Source organism: Quercus lobata, chromosome 1, assembly GCF_001633185.2.
Source record: "Quercus lobata isolate SW786 chromosome 1, ValleyOak3.0 Primary Assembly, whole genome shotgun sequence".
In the NCBI taxonomy this organism is placed as follows: Eukaryota; Viridiplantae; Streptophyta; class Magnoliopsida; order Fagales; family Fagaceae; genus Quercus; species Quercus lobata.
Genome location: NC_044904.1, coordinates 16488881 through 16501008, shown reverse-complemented (window position 1 = coordinate 16501008; position 12128 = coordinate 16488881). Strand labels below are relative to the sequence as shown.

The following is a 12128-nucleotide window of genomic DNA, read 5'->3' as shown; positions in this document are numbered from 1 at the left end:
GCATTTTTAAAACCCAAAACTCTGATTCACAACAGCAACTTCTCATAGTTTTTTTTACAAAAGCTCATTTTAAACCCAAAACGCTATTTTGCACCAGCTTATACAAATGCACCCTTATATGGATTGAAATATAAGAATTTATATGGTTTGATCTCTTTTTGATGAAACCTCAACACATGCCGCCTCTCACTGCATTAGTGATGTTCTGATCAATTTTGTTCATGTGTTCTTCTCAACCATTGCAAGCTTTGCTCAAAAAATTAAAGGTTGAAAGCTGTAAAAATTCCAAGGTGGAAGAGCTAGTTGCACTTGAGATGGGAAAAAAGAAGAGTAGTAATGTTGAGTTAAAATGGAAAGTTGAAAACATGGGAAAGCATCAGATGCTGCTAAGAAGAAGAAGAAACGTGAGGATAGTTCATGGTTGAATTCAATCAGTGGGTCTTAAATTCTGGGAGAGGAAGAGACAAAAAAAGAAAGAAATCTAATACGAGAAGAGCTGAATTACCAATGAGTTTGATTTAACGTGGAAACGTTAGCCAATTGTGTCGTTGGGCAGATGTGGAGTCTAGAATATAGATGCAAAAAACATTTCAGCTTTCATTGAAGTGGATTGAAGTTGACCAAAGTGGACCAAAACGGACCAAATGGACTGAAGTGACTGAATTGAGAAATTCTGACATTCAAGGGAATATTCTAAAATAACCAAATGCAGAAATGAGAAATGTTATATTCTAAGGAAAACAACAGAGTTGTAACTTGTAACAATCATTTCGAATGTGAGAATGTCAATCTGAGAATTTGTACTTCTATGAAAATAAAGATTCAGCAAGCCAAACAGCCGTTGAGAGTATAGAGTACGGTTGTTCTGCCTCATATTGATTTTTGTTTGGCTTGGTGAGGGGCTGATGCTTTCTGTTTTCAAAGTGTAGTTTATGCATTGTGCTGCAACTCTTATTTGTGCAATATATATTTTCACCAAAAGAGAAAATGCAGAACATTAATTTTTTTTAAGAAACTGAAGCCTACATCAAAAGCTATTGGCACAACACTTTCTATGAACAATTCAGTTTTTCAAAATTAATTTCATAATTGATTGTTACACATAATAACTTAATCCAAACCCCAAACATTTCCAAGACAACAATGTCTCTTCCAAACTGACACTCTTGTACTCAAGAGACTAGAAAATGAAGAATGCATGCATGAAACCATTCTTCAGAACTCTATGACGAGTTTAAAAAGCTCCGAGCAGCATCTAAACTCAGTTCTTCATGCACCTGGAAACAATAGGAAAAGAAATTTTCATTCCATTAACAACAGAAAGAGAAAATTTTATTGGAGAATTCAGTACATGTATATGACTTACAAGTTTACTATGAATTCGTTGAAAAGCCTTGCAAAACCTCTCGGCTTCTACTGCCCCAACCTATAAATCAAATAAGCACCAATTGAAAATTGTTAGTTTCCCTTTCATCCCTCATATCTTCATTGTGCATTTGCCCTTTTTCTTCTTTTTGAATAAATTTCTTTTTCCACCCTAAATTATCATTCGAATTGCAATATCCCCTTAAATTTCAAAACTGAGCAATCACCCTTTAATGTCAATCAAAAATTCAAAGTCCCTTGCCTAAATGCACGAAGGAACTTTTGTGTCTAGAAACTTGATGATTCACAATTCCATATGCACATGCAAAAAATGCCTCTTAAATTAAGAGTAATTGAAATGATAACGGGGCTATTTGGAATTTTCAAGGACATTGAAAGCTTAATTGCTCAGTTTTGAACTTCCAGGGGAACATTACAACTCAGATAATAGTTTAGGTTTAATAACTTCATTTTAATTTTTAACGTTTCCATTTGATTAATGAGGATATAGTGAAATATTCCCCCCCCCCCCCCCCCCCAAAAAAAAAATTCAAATCTTCCACAGACCTTCCCAAAAATATTTGCTGTGATACAGAAAGAAAATATCGTATTATAATCTCCCCCTTTAATATGGAACAAAACATGAGTCCAATTCTAAATAAGGCATCACTAACAGCATCAAAAGTTTCCAATCAATGGCTGAAATTGGTACATATATACATAGAAAATAACTTAGAGAATTAAGGTACTAGAAGGTATACTTATTTTTACAAGTAAAAGCCACCAAAAAAATGCAGTGTTTGTACTTTGATGATCAAGTTGAGATAAATAAAAAAAGTTTGATAAAAACAGAACAAATAGTTATCAATCAGCTTCTCGCTTGCTCTACAAGATCTGGATACTAAAACAAACATTTAATCATTCAAAAAAACTTAGTGAATAGACAATGGAAGATAATGTGTATTAGCTAAGCACTTAAAGCCATCTTTTCTGTGAGAAAAAAATTTCAGTAACAGAGCCACTTAATGAATTAAAGGCAGCTTATGGAAAGAATGGTATTTAGATCTTCAAGAAAGCAATGTTAGTTTGATTACACCAGTATACTTTGGATGGGAGCGAGGAGAGGATAGGAGAGAAGAGTGGGGGGTTACACTCCCTGTTTGGTTCTCTCTTAGAAGGGAGGGAGAAAGGTTTTGAGAGGATTTGGAGGAGTATCTTACCACCCTCAAATCTCCTCTTTTTTTCTTTTTCTTTTTTTTCAAACTGAGGGAATTAGGAAGGATAGGATATGCCTTTAACGAATTTTTTTTGTACTAGCCTTTTTACTGTTAACAATTTGTCAAACTTCAACAATGTCTATCACTTCCCGCCCAGTCAATTTACATAAACAACCAAACAAGAAAGGGGGGGGGGGGGGGGGCAATACCTACTTCTCTCTGCTTTCTTTTATTTTCATAGCATCCAAAATAAATAATAATAATAAAAAGGATGGCCATTCCCTCTCCTCCCTCCCTCTCTCTCTCTCTCTCTCTCTCTCTCCAAAATTTTGAACATAAGTGATATGGATCAACGAAACTGTTCTAACTTCTAAGTACCCTGAAAATTCCATTCAACAGCACTGTAGTTCCACTTACACATCATACCAACTCAAAACTCCAGAAAATCACCATTTCAAAGTATGACACTTCAGTCAACACTTGTTAATTTTGATTGGTGAACAACTCCCCCATATAGCATGGTCACTCTAATCTTGGTTAACCTACTCTTTTCTCTTATAAATCACTTCCCTTTCTAACATTTGCGAAATAAGGAGTAACCAAAAAAGCAAGCTAAGAAGACAGCAAAACCAATCCCTATAACATTGAGCTTCAGAAAACACTCTTCAACCTGTGTATATTGTATAACTAGTGATGTCCACTATATGCAAATTTGTCACCAGATGGCTATGACGAGGTTCCAAAGGTTTAAGAAATGTATTATAGTGGACAGGAGTTCAGCTATTAAAAAGTTACAAATAACTGCAGGACAGAATTGCATTTTAAGATCTCAAATTACTATATCATAAATATTTTGATATCCACCAGAATATGGGGACTCATGGCCTGTATTTTATATTGGAGTAAGCATCAAAGTGGATGTAAACAAAGAAAAACCTATACAATGTAGAATAACCACAAAATGATCAAAACTTAAATCACAACAACTACCAACACAACAGAAGGACAATGTTATAATAGATGAGCAAAAGCAGGTGTAAAGTGAGAGTGGTGGAAACTTTACCTTTTTTTAATTGTATAAATGAGATTCAAACATAATAATAACAAATTAAAAAATGCAAACACAAAAAGTTAACCATAAAAAGAAGTATTCTTTGAGTACAATTGATCAGTTGTAGATTTGTCATGCTTTCTCAGTATCACCAACTTTTGTGAGCATAAACACTATTTAAGTTGAATTGTTCTCCCTCCTCTTCCTCCCACCCTCACTCAACCAAAAAAACACACACAAAAAAAAAAGGACAAAATGATGCAAAGAAATGAGTTCAATCCCTTTTCTATTTCTTCTCAGTTTCATAGATCTCCATTTATCCAAGTCACCTGACAGGAGAATTCAAAATCTTATAAAGGCTAAAAAGCAAAATTAGGTTTTACCTAAAAAAAATATGAGTTGGATTTACTGAGTTTGAAATAGAAAAATTACGTTTTACCTATCCAAAATATGAAATATTCCAGCAATCATGGTCAACAAATTTCACACATTAGATCGTGTTGGTAATTCAAAATATTAGAAATGGCAAGATTATGAGTGCAGCATACCTTCCTTTCAGCTGCTGACTTTAGCTTCTCCCAAAATGCATCTGTTAGCACAAGTTCATGTTAGCATGACAATTTAACTTTCATAATAAAATACAAGATATAAGTGGAAATGCATCTTAGTAAACTAATTTGAACCATGCCACTGCGCACTATTTAATTAATGATATAGAACTTAAAAAGTAAAAAGTTAACCATAGATGTAGAGAAGAAGAAACATAAGTCAAGAAATAACTATAAATACAATACTACAGAACTTCTTTCCAATCTGTCCAGTGGCACATAACTGTATTTGATTCCAATTTCAAAAACCTGATAACCACAGCAAGGTGCAATGTGCTTTTCATAAATGAGTATGTCAATTTGGAATAAAGGCTACACAAGAAAAGTGCAAATTCAACATACCCACCAGGTGAAACTTTTCAAAGGTCTCCAAGCAAGTACATATTTTTCCTTGAGAAACTCATGATCACACAATGGAGAAGAGACAGAATCGTAAAGGTGGGCAAGCAATGAGGTCCAATCCCAATTCAAGAACAACAAGCATTTGTCCCAAAATTGGTCAGCTATGAATCCTTAATAGAATAGTCGGGGTCAGCCACATTTATTCTTTTCCACCAATTTATCCAAGCCGAATTCCAAATTCATACTCTTTGTTGCCTCCTTATTTAACATGTCATTTTTTACTATTTCTACTAATATTATTTAGGCCTTCCTCTACCTTTTCTCATTTTCACAAATTGAACTACTCACTCTTCCCCATTGGTTGATTGATTGCTCTCCTTTGCAGTTTGCATATGACCAAACCATCTCAAACAACTCTCCCTCATCTTTTTATCAGTAGGGGTCACCCACTCACCCCTATGGCTATGGCCCTATCTCTAAGTGAATTTCCTGATTTCGTATCCTTTCCTTCCTTGTATTACCACTTATCCATCTTAACATTCTCATTTCGGCTACACTCATTATATTAATGTGTTGCTTCTTAATAACCCAACATTCAGTACCATAAAGCATAGTTGGCCTTATAAAATTTTCCCCTTAACTTAATATGTATTCTACAATTACACAATACTCCTAACGCACTTCCCTAGTTCTTGCACACTGCTCTTATCCTATGATTCACACTCTCTTCAATAGTTCAATCTCGCCATCTTTATAAATTATTGATACAAACTATCGAAAACTCTCACTCTTTGGTATCTCTTGACTATCAAGTATTATAGACCTCATATCTTTCCATGTACTCTCTTTAGTCCTTGCATCCTAAAGGTGCATCCTGAGGATAAATAGCTTAGCCCGTCAAGAGTGAAAAACCCCTAGATTACCCAGTAATGGGTTCTGACAAGTGCAGTCAGTTACTCGTAAGAGTTTGATTGACAGTGAGGATTGGTTTTCAATATGCTTTGCGACGTGCAACTAATCCTATGCCATATAAAAATAATAATAAAATTTCCAAAGCGTCTCTCCAAATTTCTAACTTTAATTAACACCACCTTCAATTTCATCCACTCAACTATATCATTTGCAAAAAAAAGAAGCATTCACCATGCTGGTAATTTCTAAGATAAAATGGGTCAAACTAAAGGGCAAGACATAAATCCCAATGATAAACTAGGTAGAAAAAAACAAAGCAAAATAGCTAACCAAAAAAATCATTATAATATATATGAAAAAAATTAAATACAATAGTATGACATACCATCATGCACACTAGTTCCCTGATTCTCATCTTCTTTTTTATCCCCCTCATCCCACGCACTCTGCCATTCCTTTACCTGTTGTGAACTCAAAAACATCAATTATTAACACTCAATACATAAACACACGATAATATAGTAGAGTCGAATCATACCGCCTCATTCTGCATTGACTTAGAGGTTGACTCTCTTGACGCCTCTGATTCTGCCTGATATTTAAATTAAAAAATATATATATATTGTTTCAGAAAAATTCAATGGAGATATGGGTTTTGAGTATTATGGTAGATTGAAGATTTGAAAGTGGGAATGAATGAAAAGTAGAAATAAAGAAAAGGAGAGAGAGAGAGAGAGAGAGAGACGTACATGGTAATCGCGAGATCGGACTACAGGAAAGAGATCAAGAAGCTTTCGGAATTCAAGTTCGTCCATGCCTGTCTTTCTCGATTGAACGCCAAAACCAAAACCAAAACCAAACCACCGCTTTTCTATCCTGTCTGTGTTCTTTTCAATTTTAGGACTTTAAACTATTTCTCTATTTCTTTCTTCCTCTGTTAAAAGAGTAATAGTTAACGACTAACAGTATAAATAATCAGTAGTATATTTTAATAAATAAATAAAATTAAAACAAAACACAAATAAGTTGCAAGTAAAATGACGTAAATATCCTTGATTCCGTTTTTGGTTTTTTTTTTTTTTTTTGGGGAAAATGGTTTTTTTTATTTATCAGTAGATAGTAGAGGAGGGCAGATTGTACGGCACCTAAATGACTTAATTCTATTTAAACTAATTTCATGACTACAATAAAAATTACACTTTTTTAAGTTGTTTTAACTTTTAAGTTAATTTTGACTTTAGTGCATAACATTTATGATCTTTTTAATGTAATTGTAACTGTTTATCACCATTTAATGATATTTGTATTGAATATAATTTTAGCTAAAAATGATATAGTTTTTCAAAAATTATGTTTGAGACTAAACCCCACATCCGTTTGAGAACAACTTATTTATCTGAAATTGAAAATTTTTTATTGAAAATACTATAGAAAAAACTAAAAACTAGTTGAATGGTACAGTAGAACCCATAATATAGTATCAAAAAGTACAATGAGACTCATAAATAGTAGTAAAAATAAACTAAAAACTCTAATAAGTTGTGGGTTTCATCACACTTTAAATGGTTCTAAGGATCTTGGGTTCAAAACCACTTGCCAACATTTTAGGTCCACTCTAAAGAATTCCTCCCTATAATAACCTAATATGTATGCCACGGAGGGATTGTACATGCTTGAAGGAATGATTTTTTTTTTTTTCATTAACGCAATTTTTCATAATCCATTACCCCTTCTTTGTTTCTTTTTTTTTTATTATTATTTTTTTCTTTACTTTTATTTTTTCCCCATCAACACAATTTTTATTAATACCAACGCTATCAAATTTCATTAGTCTTGAACCAACAATCAAGAAGTAAAGAATTTCCAACCACAATTTTGTTTTGAGTCATTAGTCAAAGTCAACTGGTTGGTTTTCAAGTGAGGGATCAAGATGACATTGGTGAGGAAAAAAAGGAAGCACAATGATGCAATACAATTCAAAGCAAGGGACAAAGATTAGACATGGAAATACGGGTCAGAATTTTCTGACCTAACCCGACCCGACTCGAAAAATACCTGACTCAAACCCCTTTTTTTGACCCGAAGCAAAAATGAGTTGAGTTGTGACTCGACCTGATTTTTAATGGGTCAACCCGACTCGTTAAAAAAAAATTACTAAAAAAATATTTAAATTACTTCCTGATAGTAGGTGCATAAAGCACAAAGTACCAAACTAATAATTAATATATTATAGATATAAAGTTATAAACAATTAAAACTGTTGTCAAGACATGACATGAGAGAATGACTATTTGAGCTTCATCCCAACCAATAAGAGCTAGCTTCACTGCTTGACATGGGACAAGACAACACATTACACAAGGCTGTCAAGAGTCAAGACTTGTTTGAAAAATACAAGTCAACCCAACCCGCAACCTGACCCGACCTGCCCATTTTGCCACGTCTAACAAAGATGCAGTAGAAGGGACAACAACAACACAAGAGGATGCACAAGGATGCTATATTCAGCCCCCCACAACCATTGTTAGCTCTTTAATGATGGTAGTAATCGACAACACAACATAGATTTGACTTACTACGATATGGGTTCAATCAATCAATTTCGACAATTCAACTCCCTCAACCCAAAAGAATTGGCTAGTTCAATCAATCAATTTCGAAAATTCAACTCACTTGACCCAAAAGAATTAGCTTTCAATGATGCTATATCGGATGTTTGTTCACCCCTAGAATCTCACCATATAGACTAATGATCTAGATATGCCTTATTTAACTTGTCTTGCAAGTTGGCAGAGAGGTATTTAAAAGCCTCCATGTAAAATATTATCTCTAGCTTATCCACAAATAGTCACAGATGATGGCCTCAAAGATTGCGAATCTTTTGCTTCCTACCCTATCAGCCCCAGTATAAATGGGTTTATAATGCTTAACCAATTAAGACATAGTGATCTCAGTCCTCCAAACTTAGCACTTCATCCCCAACTATCGATGTATTTACACACAAAAATTAATGCAGGTGAAAAGGCCAAACCAAATTTAACAACACCTGCTCAACTCAGCGGCAGGGGATTGGATGAAAAAATGTTCCAAGGTATCAACATTCTCTTTGTACAGCAGTCTCCAGGCCTTACCATAGCATCAATTTTTCTCTCTCTCAAGGATTTTAGCTCTCCAATGTGAAGTTCGTTATTGTATTAAATGGATTGGAGTCGGGAGTGGCTTGCTTGAGAGTATGTGGAAAAAAGAAATTTATCACGTTCACGTTTTTATATACAGTGGAGATATGCAGAGACATAAATCGATGGTTCCTTCATCTATGCTATGCAATACAATTTATTTGAAAATGGAAAATGCTCAAATTTAAACCAATGGTGAGAGAGAGAGAGAGAGAGAGAAGATAAAGTTAACCCTTTCCATTAGCAATGACAAATAAGAGAACAATGTTATTACTAGCATAGCTTGAGCTCCAAGAATGATACAAAAATCTAAAGTAGACAACTAGTGCTTCTATTTGTTTCCATTGTGAATATTTCCCATCTTGCATGCATTTAGTGGCGCTTCCTACCACCACCCTTCTTACCTCCATTCTTCTTTCCCTTCCCCTTTCCCTTTCCCTTTCCCTTTCCCTTTCCTTTCCTTTCCCCATCACTGAACAAATGGGTACCTGAATAACTCCCTCTAGAAGGAGCTGGAGCTGGAGCTGAATGTAACAGATGCTTTACATCAAGTACACCATTTCTAAAATGACCTTCACTTGCTTTCAAAACCCTGTCTTCAGGTTTGCGCCTCCCCATTGATCTTTTATCACTACTGCTGGACTTGCCTCCAAATTGTCCAAGAATCAAACGCTAAAAGCTAAAATAGTTAGTGAAACTACAAAAAGTCTTGCCGGTCAGATGAACTATAGATAAAAAGGCCAATGAAATATATTAATCACCTCTTCTAGCATTTTCTGCTCTCTTTCCTTTTGTTTCTTCATCATGGGTCGTGCTACACTGAGGGGTAGTCTCTGCTTCTTAGTAGGCTGTTTTTAAAGGAGATTTAGGAAGCTTTAAATGAATACAATACAGTCACAGTAATTGAAAAGTTCACTTCAGTGTTCACCACCTGGCCGTTTGCTTGTTGCAAACAAAATAGAGCTAAAAGTGAAGATGAAAGAAGGGCAAAGAGTTCTTACCTTTCCACCTAGACCAATCACCTTCCTATTCTCCATTTCCTTTCTCTCTTTCCATGTCATATGTGAGGAGCCTGAAAAAATGGCATTGCCTTACATTAGGTCACAAGCAAATGGAAAAATGAAATTAAAAAGACAAATGTGCTACAAATTATCCCAATAGAGACCTTGACGGTTGATACTGTTCAGCTTGAGACACGTTCTATTTGAACCACAGAGAGAACCTTTACAAGGTTAAGATAACCAAATATTTCTTTTGGCTCTCTAACAAGACAAAAAGTAACTTTACAAAGCAGAAACTGTTGCATGGATATCTAAACACAGAAGCCCACACTGCAACATATAGCAGTGACGAATTATAATAATAATAATGATCATAAATAGCAGGTGGGGATCTATGTTATTCTTAACATTGATATCTTGTTCTAGAAAAAAAAAAAAAAGTTTCCATTATGCATATCTTAGGCTACAAAGAGATTATAAATTTAAAAAATTAAAAATTAAAAATAAATAAAAATAAAAATAAACTCAATATAAAATTAATGCAGTGAATTAAAAGGGGAAGTTAGAAGGTACAATTTCAGGACTAAAAAAGCAACAAAGGTGAGAGAAAATTGAAACATACTGATATTCTCAATATCCTTCATAATCTTCTTGAAGTCCATTTCTTCATCCTTGGTATCTGTTTGGCCTCTCAAGGGTCCTGCTCCATCAGCTTCTTTCATCTTCTTATACATGTTTTTATTTCTCCCCTCTTTGTCCAAAGCTCAACTGCAAATAAACAAAAAGTTAGAGCACAATTGAATAAATTGTAAAATAGTATAGTGTGCTTGTGTGTGAGAGATATATAGAAAGGGGGGGCAACTGAGTGAAGACAGTGAGTGTGTTGACATGGGGGTGGCCGGTGAGAATTGAGAAGGAAGAAAGACCTAACCTAATATTCGATAATTAATATTAGGTTATTTAGGAAAAATTTTACTCCTTGTGTTATATTGAACAACAACAACAACAACAAAAGTTTAAGACATTATAATGCAATTATACTTCCCTAAGGAAAGAAACAGAATCAGGCATTATGTTTGCTTCTCCATATTTTTATCCAACTCAATAGCCACACACCTAGCCTTTTTAATAATTCTAGAAAATAGACTCAAGTCTCATCCATTTAAGAAACATGTCCACAATAGAAATGAGTATTAGCAAATTTCTAAAATAACCAAAATGAAAATTAATTTATCACATATTCATTGTTAACGAAACAAAACATTGTCAAAAGTACGTGCATGGAAAAGAAATAGCCCAACAAGTCATTGTTAGAAACAAACAATGTATTGCAAAGAAATCTCACACTTGTTAATTGTCATATCTAGACATCAACTTCAACAAGATCTCTTTGCTCTTAGTAACTAGGCAGCCAAAGAAAGATTCCTTATTCATCGGATTATGATTCAAAAATAGTAGACATCACTTAAAAAATTTGGTTCAAGGGGATCGGAAGGAATCCAACATAAGCAACGGTGTGAGGGTTCCGTGGATGCAATTGTAGATCAAGGATCGTAAGACTATATATTTATATATGAAAAAATACCAGTAATCATAATTCATAATAGATGTCAAAGAATCATTGGGGAAAAAGAGAGTAAATTTTGACACAAATTACTTATAAAAGGGCAATAATTACTAAGAAAAAAAAAAGTTTCAAAGTTCAAAGTTACAAGTTCCAAGTTCTAAAACCACAAACATAAATATGTCCCAAATAAAGGAAATAAGAAAGTTTCCAAGCAAAATGATAGCAATCAACAAAGAGAATTATAATCCTCGGTGAGCCTATTCTGCACCAGTGAATGCCATTCATGTCACTGCAATTTACTAACACCAAATTGCAACTCTAAATAGAACCAACCAAAATGACAACAATCAACAAAGAGAATTATAAACCAGCTAAAGTTTTCAGATACCAAAAAACAAACAGAAAAACTAAAAATCCGGTCAAAACAATCACAAATCAAAACAAATAAATCCACTCAAAACCCTAAAAATTTTACCTTTCTCTCTAGTCTCTGCTCTCCGCCTCTCTCTAGTCTCCAGTCTCCACTGTTCAGTCTGTTCTCTCTCTGATTCTCTGCTCTCCGCCTCTCTCAAGTCTCAACTGCTCACCTCACCGTATCAGGTTCTGAGGAGGTTCAGGAATCAGGTATACAATTATAATAAATATTTGGGCTTTTATTTGTTAAGAACTTAAGATTACTTTGTTTATTTGGGCCCTCCCTGGCTATCAGTTTATCATTATGGCTGCCTGGACCCTCCCTGGACTGGGCGTTAAGTTTGGGCCTTCAAGTATTTTTTTTATTTTTTTGGTGGGTCTTGTTAATAAGCCTTGTGTCAGTATTATGACTGTGCTTAAATTTTTATTATGCTTCTGTTTAATTTTTTTTTTTTTTAATTTATGCAAGTTGAGA

At 34.3% G+C, this 12128-nt stretch overlaps 2 protein-coding genes across 2 annotated transcripts; both read right to left on the bottom strand.

Annotated features, from left to right (window-relative positions):
• Positions 1-988: 988 nt before the first annotated feature.
• On the bottom strand, positions 989-6436 carry LOC115981176. Its single transcript, XM_031103348.1, has 6 exons — positions 6245-6436; positions 6034-6087; positions 5881-5956; positions 4182-4222; positions 1367-1426; positions 989-1277 (listed from the first exon to the last, which is right to left on the bottom strand). The coding sequence occupies exons 1-6, from the start codon at positions 6308-6310 to the stop codon at positions 1224-1226; spliced, it is 351 nt and encodes a 116-aa protein (XP_030959208.1). The 5' UTR covers positions 6311-6436; the 3' UTR covers positions 989-1223.
• A 2446-nt stretch (positions 6437-8882) lies between these two features.
• On the bottom strand, positions 8883-11876 carry LOC115982386. Its single transcript, XM_031105007.1, has 5 exons — positions 11715-11876; positions 10295-10440; positions 9673-9743; positions 9433-9519; positions 8883-9343 (listed from the first exon to the last, which is right to left on the bottom strand). The coding sequence occupies exons 2-5, from the start codon at positions 10404-10406 to the stop codon at positions 9044-9046; spliced, it is 570 nt and encodes a 189-aa protein (XP_030960867.1). The 5' UTR covers positions 10407-10440; positions 11715-11876; the 3' UTR covers positions 8883-9043.
• Between the last annotated feature and the right edge of the window lie 252 nt (positions 11877-12128).